The 18,134-nt window shown below is 48.0% G+C and overlaps 7 protein-coding genes across 7 annotated transcripts; 2 read left to right on the forward strand and 5 right to left on the reverse strand.

The window, feature by feature from the left end:
• Nucleotides 1-260: 260 nt before the first annotated feature.
• On the reverse strand, nucleotides 261-1,352 carry LTR64_000080 (uncharacterized protein; the record flags this gene model as incomplete). The annotated part of the gene is made up of 1 exon (XM_064894466.1): nucleotides 261-1,352. One exon carries the CDS (start codon nucleotides 1,350-1,352, stop codon nucleotides 261-263), a length of 1,092 nt encoding a protein of 363 aa, XP_064757153.1.
• Nucleotides 1,353-1,775: 423 nt separating this feature from the next.
• LTR64_000081 (uncharacterized protein) lies at nucleotides 1,776-2,381 on the reverse strand (the record flags this gene model as incomplete). Its single annotated transcript, XM_064894467.1, has 1 exon — nucleotides 1,776-2,381. The coding sequence occupies one exon, from the start codon at nucleotides 2,379-2,381 to the stop codon at nucleotides 1,776-1,778; it is 606 nt and encodes a 201-aa protein (XP_064757154.1).
• Nucleotides 2,382-2,861: 480 nt separating this feature from the next.
• Nucleotides 2,862-3,299, reverse strand: LTR64_000082 (uncharacterized protein; the record flags this gene model as incomplete). Its single annotated transcript, XM_064894468.1, has 1 exon — nucleotides 2,862-3,299. One exon carries the CDS (start codon nucleotides 3,297-3,299, stop codon nucleotides 2,862-2,864), a length of 438 nt encoding a protein of 145 aa, XP_064757155.1.
• Nucleotides 3,300-4,143: 844 nt separating this feature from the next.
• Nucleotides 4,144-7,815, reverse strand: LTR64_000083 (uncharacterized protein; the record flags this gene model as incomplete). The annotated part of the gene is made up of 1 exon (XM_064894469.1): nucleotides 4,144-7,815. One exon carries the CDS (start codon nucleotides 7,813-7,815, stop codon nucleotides 4,144-4,146), a length of 3,672 nt encoding a protein of 1,223 aa, XP_064757156.1.
• A 2,273-nt stretch (nucleotides 7,816-10,088) lies between these two features.
• LTR64_000084 (uncharacterized protein) lies at nucleotides 10,089-10,498 on the forward strand (the record flags this gene model as incomplete). Its single annotated transcript, XM_064894470.1, has 2 exons — nucleotides 10,089-10,202; nucleotides 10,253-10,498. The coding sequence occupies 2 exons, from the start codon at nucleotides 10,089-10,091 to the stop codon at nucleotides 10,496-10,498; spliced, it is 360 nt and encodes a 119-aa protein (XP_064757157.1).
• Nucleotides 10,499-11,017: 519 nt separating this feature from the next.
• tsn1 (Translin-1) lies at nucleotides 11,018-11,798 on the reverse strand (the record flags this gene model as incomplete). Its single annotated transcript, XM_064894471.1, has 2 exons — nucleotides 11,018-11,345; nucleotides 11,368-11,798. The coding sequence occupies 2 exons, from the start codon at nucleotides 11,796-11,798 to the stop codon at nucleotides 11,018-11,020; spliced, it is 759 nt and encodes a 252-aa protein (XP_064757158.1).
• A 5,302-nt stretch (nucleotides 11,799-17,100) lies between these two features.
• On the forward strand, nucleotides 17,101-18,128 carry LTR64_000086 (uncharacterized protein; the record flags this gene model as incomplete). The annotated part of the gene is made up of 2 exons (XM_064894472.1): nucleotides 17,101-17,833; nucleotides 18,094-18,128. 2 exons carry the CDS (start codon nucleotides 17,101-17,103, stop codon nucleotides 18,126-18,128), a joined length of 768 nt encoding a protein of 255 aa, XP_064757159.1.
• Between the last annotated feature and the right edge of the window lie 6 nt (nucleotides 18,129-18,134).

The following is an 18,134-nucleotide window of genomic DNA, read 5'->3' on the forward strand; positions in this document are numbered from 1 at the left end:
GAAAAGTCAGCTGGCGCCCTTTCGACTTGCTAAGGACGATGCCTGGACAGCAGATAGTCGATCGCTTCAGAGTCACCACCGAACAGAGGTGTCGAAGATATTCATGCCTGAGGCATACAAAGATTACTACCAACAATGTTGCTCGTGATCACATGGACATGACACGCACGACCGTGGTTGAGAACTTGAGAACGAGCAGTCAAAGATTTAGACACATAACTCTAGATGACGTCTATGATACTTCATACACGAAGCAATCATCACAAATCCAACTTCTCTACAAACCACTCCCCAAGCACATCCACAATCTCGTCCACCGTCGGCTCCACTGGACTCTTCTTCGACCTTTCTGGCCCGAAATATGACTTGAACAGTTTCTTCAGATCGGTGTTGTTCAGCTGCATGTGCTCGCCGTGAACTTCCAAGAACTTCAGCGATCCCTTTTCGTCCAACTGCCTCAATCCAATCCAATCCTCCTTGTAGATTGGTCGATCTTGTAACTTCGTCACCGTCCTGTTCGATTCGGTCTCGTTGACGCTTGCAAACCAACCACTCTCCTTGGGAATTACCGCCTGATCATCCTCGAAAACGATCATCACAAAGTTCTCCAGCTTGCTCAAGTTCTCTTTATATGTGCTATTCTTGGTTTTCCGCTCGTTGTTGATATCAGCTAGGAAATGGCTGTGTTCGAGGTAGTTGTCGAAATCGTTCTTGTCGCGATAGTACTGAGCTGGGATCAAGTGTGTCTGCACGTAGTCTGACCACACAGTGCTGCTCTTCAGAAGGGCATTTGCGGCATGGCATATGAAGTCTGTAGCACTCTTGCATCTTTCAAACTGAGTAATGCCGTTGTGTTGGGAACCAAAAGTGACGAAATTGCGTACTTTCGGCTCGTTGCAGCGCTCAATGTAGCCACGGAGGAACTGTCCTCCTTGGGAGAAACCCATCGCGTCTACAGCTGGTGCAGTGGAGAGGATCGGGTCCGAGGCTAGAGTCTTGCAGACAAGATCGATCTGTGTATTAAGATCGCCGAAGAAGGAGGCTGAACGATCATCTGCATTGCCATTGGCAGATATGATGTGCACATATGTGCCTGGATGAACGTGGTCTATCAGATCAGCGACCTCGCTCAACCCATCGGCATTCGACGCATCTCCAAGTCCATGCCATATGATCACAGGTATAGGATCTTCATCGTCGTCATCAGCCACATGCGATGACTGATGAGAGGTATGCTGAAAGAGTAGTTGTGGCGCATCTTGTGTCTGGAGGAGAGCTTGGAAGTCGACGGTTGGTGGTGGCAGAGCAATGGCTGCAGCTGATGCCGCTAGCAGAAGCGTAGTCGCGATCATCTTGATGAAACTACGCAGCAACTATAACATACCAACAGAATAGATGGAGAGGTTAAGTGTACAGTATATATGGCAGCGGCGAGGACGATGCGCCTGCAGTCAGGCAACTCAATTAATTACCCCAGATTTCGGCTCATCATTCAGCGAATGACGTCGTCGAATAAATTTGTTAAACAATGAAATATGCTGGAGGAAGGCACGATCAGTAACGGATGGGACACCCTTGCACGTTAAGCAAAAACCGGTCACACGGTTCGAGCAGACATTAAGAAGAATTTGGACAACAATCAGATACTGGTATTGAATGTGATGTGAAGCTTTGAACTTGCAGGCAAATCTGCTGGCTTGCAGTGAAGCTTTGACAAGCAAGATCACCTAGAAGAGAACGACAGCCATCTATATCGAGCTCATACAGCATCCAGTTCAATCATCGTCGTGTATTGTAATTCCATTCTGCGCCTCCTCGACCGTCCCAGCTGCCGTGTCGTCTTTGTTTGATTCATCGCGCTTAGGTATCTGCAACGGCTTCTTGACAGCACCGCCCTTCGTACTCGCCTCAACATCGCCATCCTCCACTCTATAGTCGTTGTCCTTCTTATCCCCTTTATTCTTCCTCCTACTCCTCTGCGCTCTCTTCTTCGCAGTCTTCTCCTCATCCCTGCGCCTCTTCTCCTCCTGCTCCCTCACCCACTTATCATCCTCAACCTCTTTCTCCGCCTCCTCATCCATAGCCCTCAGCCTCTCGTTCTCCCTCCTTCGACTCGCCTTGTATACATGGAACTCGCCCGATCCTGCACCTGCAGAACTTCCCTGGACATTTGTAACGATCTCAGGTGGAGGCGCGAGTTTAGATTTGGTTTCTGATGAGAGGAGCGGGATATCGACGGGACGTTCAGGGTCCCACATGAGGTTGTCGATCTCATTAGCTTGAGCCGCGACTGGTGTAGAGTTGGCTTTTAGACGTTTGATGGGTCGCCGAGAGTGTTTGTCTGCTGAGGTTGGGATTGCTTCTGGTATCGGTTCAGACATGATAGATCAGAGTCTGTTGAGCCTTTTGACGTGTTGTATCCCGTGTGTAAAATGTCCTTGCCGTACGTCCTCCATAATCGTTAAGAAATGTGAAGCGCAGAAAGTTGTGTCGGCAAAGTTAACCTGGGAAATTGTTGCTGCCTTACAGCCTTTTAGCCTTGAACCTCGAGATCAAATAGAGAGTGGCAGGAGCAATTTCAGAGAACAGATGGAACATCATACTCGACGACTGGAGGGCTATCATACGAGACAGACAATGCGTATAGCTATTCTGACGTCATGCTAACCAATCTACTCTTGTGCTGAAGACTTCCTCATGCGCAGTAGAATCCTCCTCTTGGCGATATCTCGCGAGCCATCCGGACCTCAGAATCCACGACTGTGGAGAACTGCCAGCTTGTCGATAGTCTCTCGTCCTGTACATGACAGCCCCATATTTCTTTCTAACATCTCCTTCGAAGTCGTTGTCCAGCATGCCCTCTAATTGTACCGCTTCATCGCGTTGAAGCCCTCGTTCGCCTGAAAATCGGCCTCTTTGTTGTACGTTCTCGGAAACCACCAGAACAACACATTAGCTTTCTTTCTACTTTCTACTTCCTCAATCGCCGACTCGAGCTTCTTCCATAATTCTTGATTCGCAACGGGCGTGTTGCCGGCAGTCATCCATCCCATAATCTTCCATCGTCGAATATGTTTCGTGGTGCAGTCAAACACATATCTTGAGTCTGTCCTGATGACAAACCTGCTAATCGTGTAGCCTGCTTCTGTGTTTGCTTTGATGCTCATGGCAGTTTGTACTCCGAGAATTGCTGCCTCCAACTCGGCCTTCTGATTGGTCGCACTCACCTGCAATATCGCATATGCTTTGTTCAACGAATTGTTCCTACCTGTATAGACCCCAGCTGCGGAGAAAACCATGTTTTTTGCTCTTCCATTGTTCGGGCAGGCGCCATCAACAGCTATGACGACGCAGACTGAATAGTAATCGCATGTCGTGCAGCCCTTTTCTCTCGAACAGACAAGATTGACGAAACCGTTCCGGTTGTTTTCGATTGGATCTTAGAGTCTGTTCGCTATATGTCCAGGCTCGGCAGGTGAGGAAACTTGTTTGGTGTAGTCGAAGACATCAAGATTGATGCTGGGCTCGTCGTGTGGCTGTGGGGAGCTCATCATGCTCAGAGTTGTGCTACAATATACAGGCTCGGCATAACCAGTAGCATTGACGTAACGTGCCTGCATACTGTAACATAGTGAATTAATGTAAGGGTACTCCATGGCATATACGGCGGCTTGACTTTAACAAGCTTGAAGTTGACCAGATAGATGGCTCGTCGAACGCAGAGATCGAGACCACGATAGCTTCTCGAAAGACTGAAATCGGGGTAGCGATGTGGATGAGCGTGCTAATCACCTCGTTCTACAATTGGGAGGTTTATACTTTCTGTCACCAAGTAATTTGTGTAGGTATAACTGGACCAGACTTACTTTCAGGGAAGGATTGTGGATATGAATTGGAGCGGGCAGGTATGTTGTGGTAAGAAGAAATTCACACTTCGTAAGGTGACAAGGAGACACCTTGTGGCCAGAACCTGTTGAAGGGGAAGTTGCGGCCCACGCTATCTCGGAGACAAATTCCGAAGGCAGGTAGTCCTGCCAGAGTCTAACTCGGCGTTGCCAGCGCGTTAGGATCGTGGAGCCTCTTGACTTCTCACTCTCCTGCCGCTCTGATAAGATCTGTCTTCTGAGATCATTCTTTGCCATCTCACTTTGACACAACGTCTGCCATGTGATTCCCTAGGGCCTCTCTCAAGACCTTCAGGTGCACAGGCTTAGGCAGGTAGTCGTCAAACCCTGAATTCTCAATTTCATGCTGTGCTTCTGCGCTGGCCAATCCAGTGACTGCGATGACTACGCTCTTTCTATTCTCTGGCATGCCTCTAGCTTGTTCGAATAATCTTATCTCTTTGGTCGCGGTAATGCCGTCCATGACTGGCATCGAGATATCCATAAGGACGACTCGTACACACGTTCCTGCATTGGTCGCCGTCTTGTAGGCGTTGAGTGCCTCCAAGCCATTCACAGCTGTGAGAACTTGTATCCCGTGAGCTTCGTATTTTAGTCGTGATATGGCTGTGAGAAGAATCCTCAGGTTGATGCTGTTATCGTCAACAAGCAGAATCGCCTCCTTCGGTGTTGTAACGTGGTTGGTGGCGGCTGGATCAGCTGGCTCCTGATGTCTCGTTGTGCCGTTGGTCTCGACCGGACTTGCTGACATTGCACTATTCATTGGAGGCTTGTTCACTGTTTTCGTGTCTAGATCTACTGGTGCAACTGAAATCGGCGTTGACAATACTTTGTCCGCTTGAGCACGTCCCACCACAAGGTTCACGCCTTTCTGTTCACGTTGTGCTAGCAGAGCCTTTATGATGTGCGTCATGCGTATAGGCCCAATTGGTGGCGAAACATATGCAAAGATTGCGTTGCGTATCTCAATATTCGCCCCAGTCCTCTTGTTCATGCGCACAACGAGCAAGACATTGTTGACTGCGTCAAATAAATCTAGCTCGCGCTCCAGATAAGTTTCTTCAATGACTATTATATCCGCATTGGTAGTCGATGCAGTTGCGCCCAACCATCGTTCCAGGAACAGTGCCAGTGACCTCTTCATGGCTATCAAAGCATCTGTTCTCGTGTCGGGAGCACCATCGGACTGCTTCATGTGTGCTGTTGTTCCGTTGAAGCCGACATATCTGACATTCAACCCTTTCAATAGAGATTTACTACTGTCCATCCCAAATTGGTCATCTGGGACAGTATGACACGGCTCGAGCGGAATAGCGATGGTAACCTCGGTCCCGACCCCTACCTCACTATTGATTGTAATCTGACCACTAAGCGCTGACACTATCTGCCTCACAAGACTCAAGCCGAGTCCGACACCAACAGATAAGTTATTCTCTTGTGCGAATGGCGTGTACAATTTGTGTTTGAGATACTCTGCCGAAATTCCCTGGCCGGTATCGGAGACTTTCAGCATAACTATCTGCTTCTTGACCGTCGTAGACGCATCTTGAATAGATAGCCTGACCTCGATATGACCTTGCTGGGTGTACTTCAACGAATTGCCCACAAGATTCATGATGATGCGGCGCCAAGATCCTGGCTCTGAGCTGAAACTCCAATTCTCGTGAGGCGGGATATTCAGGATGATTGGCACAACAGGGTAGTTACTGGACGATGTTGCATGATTGTTAAATTTGTTCTGTTGCCATGAATTAAGACTACTACCTGCTTCCATACTTGACGCAGTCTCTTCAACAACATTAATCAAGTTCAGGTCAGTGACTAAAGTATGATCGGAATTAGCTCTCTTTGCCAAAGTCATTCGCGACTTGGGGTCCGGCTGCTTGGTGAAGTGGTTTATTTTTGCATAGTCAAGAAGATGGTTCATGATATCAAGTAAGGTGCGAGCACAGACGTCGATCGTCTCTAGGAACTCGCCTTGCTTGGGTAGCGTCTGATCCTCGAGGAGGAGTTGACTAGAGGCTATGATCCCATGCAGTGGAGACCGAAGCTCGTGGCTTATACTCGATATGAAGTCGCTTTTAGCTTTGTTCGTCGCCTCTGATCTCAGCCGCAAAATTTCGCACATAATACTGTTCGTGAAGCCAGAAACATAGGTGAGCTCGCTCTTCTGAAGACCTCTGGCCGCATTCGTGGTATAGCCAAAGTAAGCGGCGATCACTTGCTGATTGTCATTGTCGTACATGGGAAAAAACATCAAGCTCCTAGCAGTAGGAAAGTATTGGAGGAGCTTCGACGATAGTTTCTTAGGTCTTGATACAGCCTCAGTACCACTTTCAATTTTCTGCTCGTCGCTTTCAGAGGACACACTTCCAGTCGAGTCAAAGTGAAAAATACGGCCCTTAGGATATTTCGAACAGAGGCGACGAACGAGATCGACTGGTAGGGTCCGATATGTATTGGTCGTCGGAGTCCCTACTAAGCTAGAATTCGATCGTGTCGAAAATCCGAGCGGTTCGCACAGCATTTCCATATTAGCGTCGTTTGCTGGATCTTGCGATTTGCTTGTCTTTCGAGATGAATTCTCAGTATCTGACTCATAAGACGACTCACAAGAGCTTGGAGGTCGTACATTCTGGTCAGTTCCGTTCTGTCGTGACTGCCAAATGTCTTCACGAAACTTAATCGTAGTATATCGCTTGTCTTTTGGTATTTCTAAGAAGCAGCAGGCACATAAGTCTATACTTTCACGGATCAGATTTGAAGCTCTGGAAAAGGTATGTTTGATATCTGAAGAGATTGAATTGGGAGCTGCGGGATTGTTTGAAGACCTCATCTCGACGGAGTTTTTGCTCGACACAGCATCGGTGTAATCTTTTGTGTTTTCGGTTGTGTCGACGTCTGTGGTACGAGACTGAGGACGTGGCGCTGCAACAGATAGCTCATAATTTACCGTCATAGGACCCTTTGAGGTCACAGGGTCTGGCAGTGAAGCAGTCGGGTCAAGTTCCAGATTTTTAATAGAAGCGGAGCGCGCTGACTCCACTCCGTCGTTACTGAGACTTTCCGTCGAGTTTTGTGATGGTCGTACGTCCTGCCTAGAGGTCTCGCTTTCTTCCACCCCGTGCTCACTCCGATCTTTGAAGCTGTCTTTGCCCTTGATGAAATGGCCAAGTCCCGCAAGTAGACGTTCCGCACGGCGATGGTCTTCCCTCATTCTCGTCAGTTCAAGATGACGCATTATTAGCTTCGACATGTCCTGCAATACCCTCACATCGCGTGCGTTGGCACTTCGTACACTTGGGTCCATCACGCAGATAGAACCGATGACGTAGCCACCTTCCGACTTTAGCGGTACCTCCATGTAAAAGCGCAATATTGGTGGCAGAGCTTGGATTGCTGGCAACGATGAGGTGTTATCCTCGGCCAGCAGGTCTGGAATGCAGATATAATCATCGTGTACCTCAGTATCTGCTCCAAACACGAAGTCACATTTTCCTGTGAAGACGCCAATGGTCGTTGTACATATGCCAAATGTCAGTGGTATCGATTGAGCACCAAGAATAATGCCATCGTCGCCCTCAAAGTCATCCTTGTCAAATGGTGACACTGTCCTTGTTGCCTCAGCAACAACATGCTGGGCTGATTCACCAATAAGGCTAATAAAGGATCTCTGGCAATTGGTCCGGACAGCAGCAAGTTGCGCAATAGCCGTCAGACTAGGGTCTTGGGACAACGCAGGAGAGTATGGTTGAAAGTCGGCAAGGTCGTAAGGTCTTACTGTCCCGTCAATATCACGACGTGGGTCAAAATCTGCTGGTGGTAAAGACGCTGTCGTGGAGTAATATTGAGCTAGTTCGCGTAGGCGCAGTCGTGCTTGAAGGGATCTTGCCGAACTAGATCCAGCCATTGCAATTCTGATCGCGACGATCAAACCCCAAAGCAGAGTACATGGATTAATCGCGCTGACGGTACCGGTGCCGTATGAGTACAGCCATTGCGCAGATGATCATCAGGCACGACGCGAGAAAATGGTAAGAATGGCAAATTGACAGAAAATTCCACGTCAGAGGTTGGCACCCCGTATTAGTGGATCGCTCAGTCCTTTCGTGATTGGTACCCAGTCTGCTTCAGGGAAGCGAAACCAGACTTCGAAAGCGCCGGGTCGAAACTTCTCGACACGTGGTTTCTCGCTAATCTCATGCAATCTCTGAGCCGAGAATTCTCGACTTTTTGCTACCAGCGTTGTACTTGTGTGCTTCTTGACAAAATTGACGAACATTAATCCTGGAGAAAGCCGATTGATGTGTTCTGAAGCAGAGCATGGCTGGCCAGACATCTTTGAAATGATAACAAACACCTTACGACTCTCCTTTAGAAACGAAGCCTATGCTATCTATTCCGAGTAATCCTGAGAACAATGTCGGCGCATTCCGCACCCAGATATTCAGCAGCGGTGCTGCAATCTCTGGACACCAACTGTATCGTTCTGCCGTACTTATCAACCTGTAGCGTAAGCCTTGAGGAATATCTATTGAGTCACAAACAGTCATCCGGCACGGGAGGCAGACTCTCGCGACTTGCTCGTCAAATGATTACAACGGTGCCTGGACGAACTGCATCCAGCCTGTCTGGCTACCAAGTCAGCTCGTGAGCAGCGTGCACGAAGCCATGTCGGTGTTGTATGCTCACGTCGAGGAAGAAACATGTCTAGGTGCTCTCTGGAAGGCGGCTGACTTGCGTGAGCACCGGGTAGATTTGACATGCATGTCCACCATTCCAGGACATTGCACCTACACATCGAGACGCCTTTCTCGTCATTCACCCGAGATCATGTCTGCAGGTGTAATGTCAGTCTTCTCGTTCATTTCACACTCCTCAACTCTGTCAACCCGACCACCAAAACCAAATCGCCCATTGTCGAGCGCACTAACCTGGTAAGCTCTTAGAGCGCTACTCTCCACTCATTATACCCTGATGTAAGCTCAATCTTAGTGGTGTAGTTGTTAGGAACGAGAAGTGCATGAACACCGGCATTTTGACAACAAATTTAGCACTGGAAAGTTGTATGCTTGCCCACTGCTGATATCAGTATTACCATCTGAGAAGCAGACACAACCCTTGAGTTTCCGACAAATACTAGCTTTCCACTTAGTGGCTGTCTCGTCGAAGTACGAGGCGAATTGGATCCTAGTCCGGAATATTGGTTCGTTTTGCGATAACCAGGTACTCTTGTCCTCTTTGGTTAGCGACTTTGACATTCTGACTATCACTTATACTTACAGTATACACTAAAAATCTCATTCTAGCGCATCAATGCGAGATAACCGTGGTAGTTGCTGAATTTGCGAATTGAACCCTATGCCAGGTACTCCCTGTACGAGAATATGCATCGCGCCAAACTGTGGCACTGAAAAAGCTGAGAGATACTATTTGTGAGCCTCTAGAGTCGATAAGACCTGTTTTCCTGAGCTCACGCATATCGACAGCTTCAGTTTAAAGGAACAATCTTCACTCGAAAATTCGTGCGATCTTGCACTTCACAATTGACAGTCCAGGTCGACTACGCCCTTGCCTTCTTATTCACCTCGCTGCCAAACCTCGAAAGTCTAGTACTACCTAAAACGTGAATGATCTCTCTGTTTATTCACTTGAAGAGTAGATCCTGCGCAACCCTTCTACAGAAGTGCGAGACCTTTGCGATGAAGCCGAAATCGAGCCGTGGGCGGAGAGAGAGCGATAATTGCCTGCTCTCGTGATGGTTTAGGTGCGTCACATCACGTATCGGCCACAAGCAGTGGTAGGCTCGAAGACAGAATCACTATGCTGAGCTAGTACACAAGGAATACACAATGAACCTTGTCACTGCTATTCGTACTGTGCGGTGTTCCCTCACGTGCTTCTGAGTAAAAGCAGATCTTGTCGTTGTCTTGATCACGACGAAGACCGCACGAGTCAGTGGCAGTACTGGACGACCAGGTTCAAACCCAACCCCACTGTCGCGTGTGTCGAAAAAGTTCCAGTGATGTCATGCAAGCTCCAAAAATGCCTGCGATGATGTGACGGTAGAAGCGTGCAGCACGACTCAGCTTGAACAATACATATTCTACCATCTTTGCATCTTTCTGTTCTCGAAAACGGACATTCTGACACATCAACAATATCTCAAGGACCGCAGCAAACATGTCCGACAAGACCTATCACGTCACAAGCGAAGACCTCCGCAAAGCTGAGGCTCAAGAAGCAAAGTTTCACGGTGGTCAGACCCCCAAGGACTCTGATGTCTCTGCTATGAAGGTATACATCTCGTACTTCTGCCTTGATCCATGCTAATCTGTCCTCTCTAGCAACTTCTCTCCGAGCAAGAATCCAAATCCGACCAAATCGACCGTGTAAAAGCAGGTCTACCCCTCCCAGACGACCCACCAGTTGCTGCGGACTTGCAATCCGCTGATGGACGAACGGTGAACGTGGGTTCCGGCGAGGTCAATGTCAAACTGGGCACGGGTGGAAGCGCATTGAGAGAGCCAGCGACTGCAGAGTCGAGCGCCAGAGTCGATGGAAAGGTTTACGATAAGAACACTGAGCCTTAAGCGAGGTACCACGATACGTTGGGCGAATTTGCAACCGTGGCAACGATGCTTGCCTGAACTAAACCAAAAAGAAAGGATAGGCTATACTATGATGCTTGTGGGCTGATAGAATGGTATATACATGTGGATCTGAACAGCTTCAGAACTCAATACACTATTTACATCCTGCCTAGTTATTTTCTTTCGGATCATGTTCGTTTCTCCCCTACTGCGCTGAGTGCTGTCCGTCGCAAACAAGGCTAGATCTGAGCTCCTCGCGTGCACTTGGGACACGAGAAAAGTAGCTGTTGTTCCTGTAGCCTTTATCTGTCAGTTCTGGGTGTGCGTTGAAATGCCTTGCGACGTCGAAGTCTTTGTGTCTTAGCTTCAAGCACACGTCGTCATGTCAGCCGTCGATGGTCTTCAGCACTTTTGTGCGACAACATCGATTGTCTCCTTCAGCAACCTCTTGTCACGTTTGGTTATGTCTCCTTCTTTTGCGGTTTACAGGCTCAGAAAGCGTGGCTTTGACGCACTTCTCTATTCCATTTTCATCGTGTCTTCGTCCTTAGGCACAAGCCCTCGCAAGCTCAAGTCGTACACCACTCCTTCCACATTCCTGATACTGTATTTGATCCCGTCACTCCTCTTTCTCAGTGCGTCGTTCTTTAGATTCAGTAGCTGGAACCCAGCATATACGTCCTTGATGAATTTGCTAATCTGTAGAGGCCGCGCATGGTCACCCAACGTGACAGAATTTGTGGCAAGTCTTGCAAGCTCTTCAATCGTGCTGCAGAGGGCGAGAAGGTAGTCTTCGATCGTAATGTGGAAAGTGTCCGCGTCTTTTACGTTCACTGGAACTGTCGGACTAGTCAGTAATAACTCATTACGTGAAGAGAATTGCAAACTCGCCTCGAAAGTACTCCCCAACCTCTTCGATCGACTTCAGCTTGCCACTACTCAGCCAGTGCCAGAGCTGGAAGCTACTGACGACATTCTGAATCTCCCTCTGCCAAACGAAGTTGTACTTGTAGAACGGAAATTTACTTGCGGCCTCTGCTAGCGAGGATACTGAATTTCGCTGCTCTTCCAAAGCTTTCATACATGGATCTAGGACCTCTGTCCCCACAGACTGCGATGGGACATTATGTATTCTTGAGAGGATGGATTGTGTGGTGCGACCTTGTTTAGAGAGTTTGTCGACTATCTCCTTCAGCTCGTCGCGAACAGTGCTCTCTTCATCGATCTTGGATTGGAGTGTAGTGAAGATGGAAGTGTCTATCAGCGATTGGCCTGCGTAGGGAGCACCATTGGTAGTCATAGTATATGTTGGAAGGTAGGCACTTGGAGTGTTGGATCGGCAGTTGCTCAAGCTGGGTAAGGCAACGTCAAGATTCCACGTCGAAGTCGTGGTTTATTCGACTTGTGAAAAGCAGGAAGGTACGCGTCAGTGCAGTAAATTCCATCGTGGAAGGTGTAAACCAATACATCAACCATTATCGTCACCATACTGATTGATTTTCTGACGCACACATGAGCGAGAGATACAACGCTGTCTGTCAAGGCAAATTCGTGGTCACTCGGCTACAGTGTCCCCTTACTGCTATCATGCATGCAGCTGCAGCTGGCCACGTTTCTCTCGAACTGCCGCCACCGGTATCCTATCCAAGACCTCTACGATCGCAGTCTTCTTCTTCTTCATACTCCCGCTCAAGGCAGTGATTATGATGAAAAGAGCTTTGCTGCAGAAGGCGGTAGTGTAAGGCCAACGCAACAGTGACTTGTTCCATTTGCAAGCACAGAGGGAACTCGTCGACTTGCAAAAATAAGTATAATCAAATAGATTCGTTCCGTAGAACGATCCCAGAGATTAAACTGAGAAGAACAGATACTACACTTGATCTAAGCCAAAAGGCTTTACTTCGTTAGCAAGACACTTCACCGGTCAGGGGTGGTTTGGACATACCAAAGAGAGCTAAAGGAAAAGAGAAGGAAGCGAAGAAGAAAGGCAGTGAGAAGAATATGTACCGTCTGCTGCTGCCAAGCTGTATGAATTTTGCAGGGAGCTAAGACATGTGACAGGGCCGAGTGGGGGCGAAATGTGCTCAGTATTGACATGTCACTGCTATTAGTTGAGTGGATCACCGTGTCGACTTGGGGACAAGAGAGGCGAAGTGAAGCTCTGCTGAGCTATTGAGACTGCTTGACGGCACAACAAGATCACAGGCAAGATCAAGATGAGAGCTCTGAACTCCTCTAGGAGGGTCCGGAAATGTCTTCTCGGGATCTGAAACGAGCAAATGTCCATCGTTTCCACTCTGACATTTGCTGGCTGACTTCAGCAGTTCTATCTGTCTTGGATGAGGTGAATAACACCCCATCCGCATAGAGAGCAATGGTAATACGCAAGAGTACTAACACTCTCTGCGTGAAGGCTCATGTCGATAACACAGCTTGCACAACTGATAACACTATCTGTTGCAGTGTTCTAAATCGTTGTTCTAGCGAAGGCTGAGTATCTCATCTGGAAGGCGGCTGGCGTATCGCGATTATACCTTGGCAGTAAAATCGCGTCTAGCAGGCAATGCTCAACAAGATGAGAGCATTCTGTACACCGAACCAGAGGGTCTTCCACAAACTATCATGTCGACCACGTTTGGCTCATAAGAGATACAGCGATCGCGAATCGGAGATGCCAAGCTCTTCCAAGGCCAACACCCATTCACGGCCCTATCCAAGTGATATCTTATTCAGAGTCTTTGATATTGTGTTGCGAGCAGTACCGTACTGCATCAGCGCTTTAATGTCAACACTGTAGCCAACGTCACGCTGCGAAATATCGGCATTCATTGTAAAGCTACTCTGCGCTTTCCTTCTGCCTCATCATCGGTGAGCAACTTGACTGTGATATGTTTACCACTAACCACACTAAGCTGCTCTGCCGTTTCCGTAGCAATCAACTCTTCTGCAGCAAGAGAGATCTCCTTGTCAGAAAATTCTGATGGTGATTCAAGTACCGAAACTGCAAACTTTGCAATATCGCCAACGTGTATGATCGTCCTGCAGAGTCGTCTTCGCGAACTCATCACAACGAAAAGTGTACTTGTCGTTTCACTGGGTGAATGCTGAGCCGTATGGCGAGTGAAAGCAGCGCCGCATAACATTTATGGTTGCTTCGGAAGAGGGTGGTGAGGCAATAACGTCTGTTCCAGCTCGTTCGCATTTCATCTTGCAGTATCGACAAAAAACAGACGGAATGGACTTCCCAATCGACCAACAAAGAATCTGGGATGAAGGCTTACGGAACATTCTCCTTCTGTCTGGTGTGGTAGCATGTTGTTAATGTTGCCTGTTGGCCCTCGTGATGACCTGGGTCCTGCTATCAAACCTTTTCCCGACCATATTTCCTTGTCCGAATTTTCCTGGTCAGATCAAGGATACACAAGTCTCTCGTATGTTGGCGAGCAATGGACACCCTCTTCGTCCTGAGCAGGAAGAGTGCAGCATATGTTACGATTCCCTGACGGCTACTGAGAACACTCTGACCCATAGTATCTGCTCTCACAGCTTTCATCGGGGTTGTCTGAAATTGTGGACAGCACGGCTATACCCAAGACCACCAAGATGTCCGCTTTGTAACAGCACATTCGACACTGTCCTTCCTGTCCCTTTACAACCTCCACAGCAGGGTGAAGCAGAGCGACTGCAAGCATTCCATGTCAGAGATCATCATGTTCTGATGCGGTCACATACACAACCACGCCGTCGTGGGGAGGAGTTTGGTGTTGGTCCACGAGCGATGCCGAACCATGGTTATGATCTCAGACCACGACGTGCCCCGATCTTCAACATACGATAATTCGCTGGGCTCGACCAGCATCAGGAAATCTAGACTTCAACTAGAAGTGCTGCGAAGATACCTTGAGGGGTGCTGTTGGACAGCAAGAAGTGGATAAGCAATACGTCGGTTAGTGTACAATGCTAGCGAGTGTTTGTTTGTAAACCGAAAGGTGAAAAGATTAGTGATATATCACTCGAAAATGTCACACTGAACGATTCATCACCTTCTTGTCCCTTCTCCTGAATCGCATGGCATATTTCTTTCCAGAGCTGTGATTGTTTCACGACCACTGAAAATTAATGGTCTCACCACAAGAAAGCACAATTTCTTCGCACCAGATACCAATTTTCAAACCAGCGCGCGATCATCGGTAACTCCGTCGACATGGCTCACTTCCTGAAATACAGTCTGCTTTTTGTAGCCTCCTACCCTGCAATTTCCAGAATCTTGCCTTTACTCAACGTGGACGATTGGGTGTTGGGCGACAACGCCTCTTTCTATGTCTCACTTATCTTCGTCGCCTATATCTGGCACTTCGTATGTCGATATCCATACTATCGCAATCAGGTCCTGCGATTGGTTAATTTTGTAACAACGATTCCACGTCGCCACTATACAATTGGCCTCGAAGAGTCGAAAGGCATACCGTATCGAACGGAAGAAAATATGTGTATCATATGTTACGAGACGATCACTGCGACGCATCTCACTCTAACGCACCGAAGCTGTCGACACAGTTTCCATTCGCTTTGTCTCAAGAAATGGATATTACGGATCGGAAGCCCAGGCTTCAACTGTATCATCTGTGGAGAGAACATCATGATCTCGCATGCGGAGATGACTAACCTCAAGAGATCTGTCAAATACGATGAGATGCTCCAAAAACTGCGGCATGTGCAACGTTCTTTGGACAGAGAATTAACCAAGGTGGAGCAGGTATTGAAGATCTCAGGAGACATACAAGGAGTTGAGCGATCAAGAGTATTATCGAAGAAGCTGGAGCAAAGGCTTGAGAAGATCAGAGCACGGACAGTCGGGTTGTCTCATTTGGTGGATGATTTGAGGCGTCTTCAAGAGGATAATGCCATTGGGTTGGGATGAGTGTTCGTGGAAGCGACAGACACTGCTCGAATCGTCACATGCTCAGTTCATACGGGGCGATCTGATTGCATATAGACGATGTGTTTGACAAACTTAGCAACAGCTCTATTGAGAACAAGTATTCGAAGTAATATTCTTCCAATCTGCAAAGTTGGAAACCCCTTATAAGGCTGCCCTCGTGCAGACCAAATAAAGACATAAATAATGTCAGCTCTTGGCTGACCCATGTCGTCGTGCCTACCTGGGTTTCACGCGCAACGCGTCTCGTTCTTTCTACTCAATCTGATGAATCCACAACAACCGAGCGTCTCCTGGTTTTGAGCATACATGTCCATATCTCAAGTGAAGGCGCCAAAGCATGAGTCGCCATCGAGCTTAATAGCTAACGGAAACATCGAGCTTTGCACTGTCTCCAATATGTGCCACTTTCGTGCAGGGCTTATGGATCTAAGCATCAGAACTTCAAAAGAGCTTATGTTAGCATAAAGAAATGCGCTAACATCTACATCGAAGAGTCTGGTGGACTCTCAGTATATATTGACAAGTGCTTGAGGATAGATAAGCACACTACTCGCAGATGCAAGCTGATGTCTGTGTTTGAGGGACGACAAAATGCTGCCGAAAGTAGCAATCTGGCTTCGTGGAACGAGCGAACAGCAGGCGTAAGTCTATCTAATGGTATGTGTGGACAGTTTTCTGCCTGGATACCAGTCTCTATCTGAGTTGTGTGACGGAGCACCGAGCAGTATCTTCGACCCATTAAAATGTTCTCAATGTGTCGAGTCATAATAGGCACTTGCCACTTGCAGTCAATAGCCAACAACAACGAGACTGCTATCACTTGCTCTGATTACATTCACTATCTGTCACTGGCTAGCCGGTCTCTTCCGAACTATATAGTAGAGATGTCACTAAGAGATATCACGAGGTTAAGTGGTGTCTTGTCACTCCTCTACGAACAAAAACGATCAGTACCGTTTAGATCTCAAGCTCGAATCCTGTCATCCTCCGTTCAGCATCTCGCAAGATCTGTCAGCTCGAAAGTTAGACAGTACCCGGTCAATCCTTCAATATAAGTCTACGCGGTTCACAGAATCCACGACTGCTCGTCACGTCCAAGATGAACGCTTTTCCGAACGCTTTTCCGTCCGAGATAATTCTTAGGCTTCTCCAGATCACATACGCAGAAGATAACAAGACTTTTACACAATTCTTGCGAGTATGTCGTGGATGGTATGAGCTCGGCAATTCCATTCAGTGGAAGGACATATATATCGACCAGAACCGGCTCACCCAGCTCCTCGATGCCCTCTTGGTGATGCAACCTTCAAATTTCGATTGCGTGCGATCGATTACTGCTGTAGGAGATGGAGTGGGTCGGGAAGAAACATGCAGACTGTATTCGCTGTTGTTTGCACAGTGCCACAAATTTGCGAACCTTGACACAATGGCATTGGACCTCGACATATATCCTAGTCGGAACAGTGGTGCCCGTCTCAGCTATCAATTAGCCACGTATCTGGGCAGTGTGCCCAGCACTGTCAAAAACCTATCGCTCTGCAGCCTGTATATAGGGTGTGACAACAATATCGATGGTTGTGCCCATCTCTGTTCATATCTTCGTGGATCACTACTTCACCTGGAAAGATTGCGTCTAGAGGATACACCATTGTGCACTGACATGATCGACCTTGCATCTGCTTGTGAAAGCCTCCGAGAGATTGTGATCATCAACAATGAGGAGCACTTTGCCATAACCGGCCATATCTCTGACTTTCTTAGCATGGGACCTATGCAGACATTCATCGGTACGGCCCGCAACGCGATCATCCGGCAACGATTGTTCCAGCTGTCGAAGTTCCTTATCTGTGGCAGGAAAAACTCGCCTTGGGAAGCCGTTGAACTAACATTGGGTTATCATTGGAGCATCGATCTTCTGCACAACAAAACTACTGTATGGCCACACATCAACTGTGTACCACCAAAAGTCTGGGACAAAGCGGACGGCACACAAGCATATTGGATGCGCTATCAGGAGGCGCCAGGCTCGAAGATTCTTGACATTGCCGACCTATCCTCGAATGACGGCATCACACGTCTGATCGATGGTTCATCATGGTCAAAATCATCGAACACAGGCATTGAGCTCCCCAGTCATCAGGTCAAGTCACTAGACGATCATGAGTGGTTGCGCGATGATATCAGTATTATGCTGGAGAGGTCTGAACAGCTCAAAGCTTATTCGCCAGGTCACTGCCACGACCTTTGGTTCTGGGAGAAATGTCTCGGTCGTCGCCTCATCGACGTACAGTTTCTCGATGGAACAACTCTCCCTGATTGTCCGAAACGTGAGCAGCCACCTGCAGAGAAAGAACTTGTCGAGATGATGGCCAGAACAAGCCAGTTTGGCGATGGTATGAGTGAGGCTGTTTAGTAGCGGATTTGGCTGTCTGAGTTGCCAGTGCTGCAAGTAATGCTTTGCAGCGACGAGGAAGAGGATGAGGTTTATGCAACCAAATATGACTGGATAACACATCGGTAAAATGTCTTGTTTGGAGGGAGGTGATCGTACTTCTCTCTGTCAAAGACAAGAGTTTGCTGCATCGAGCGAGGAGCACTTTGTGAGCAGAGCAAACTCTAGACCGTTGGCAGAGGTTCGCTCACAACCGCACAGTTCAACAAGACAAACAAGGCGGCGACGATGATTAGAATTGT

This window comes from Lithohypha guttulata (assembly GCF_036872675.1).
Source record: "Lithohypha guttulata strain CCFEE 5908 chromosome Unknown scaffold_1, whole genome shotgun sequence".
Lineage (NCBI taxonomy): Eukaryota > Fungi > Ascomycota > Eurotiomycetes > Chaetothyriales > Trichomeriaceae > Lithohypha > Lithohypha guttulata.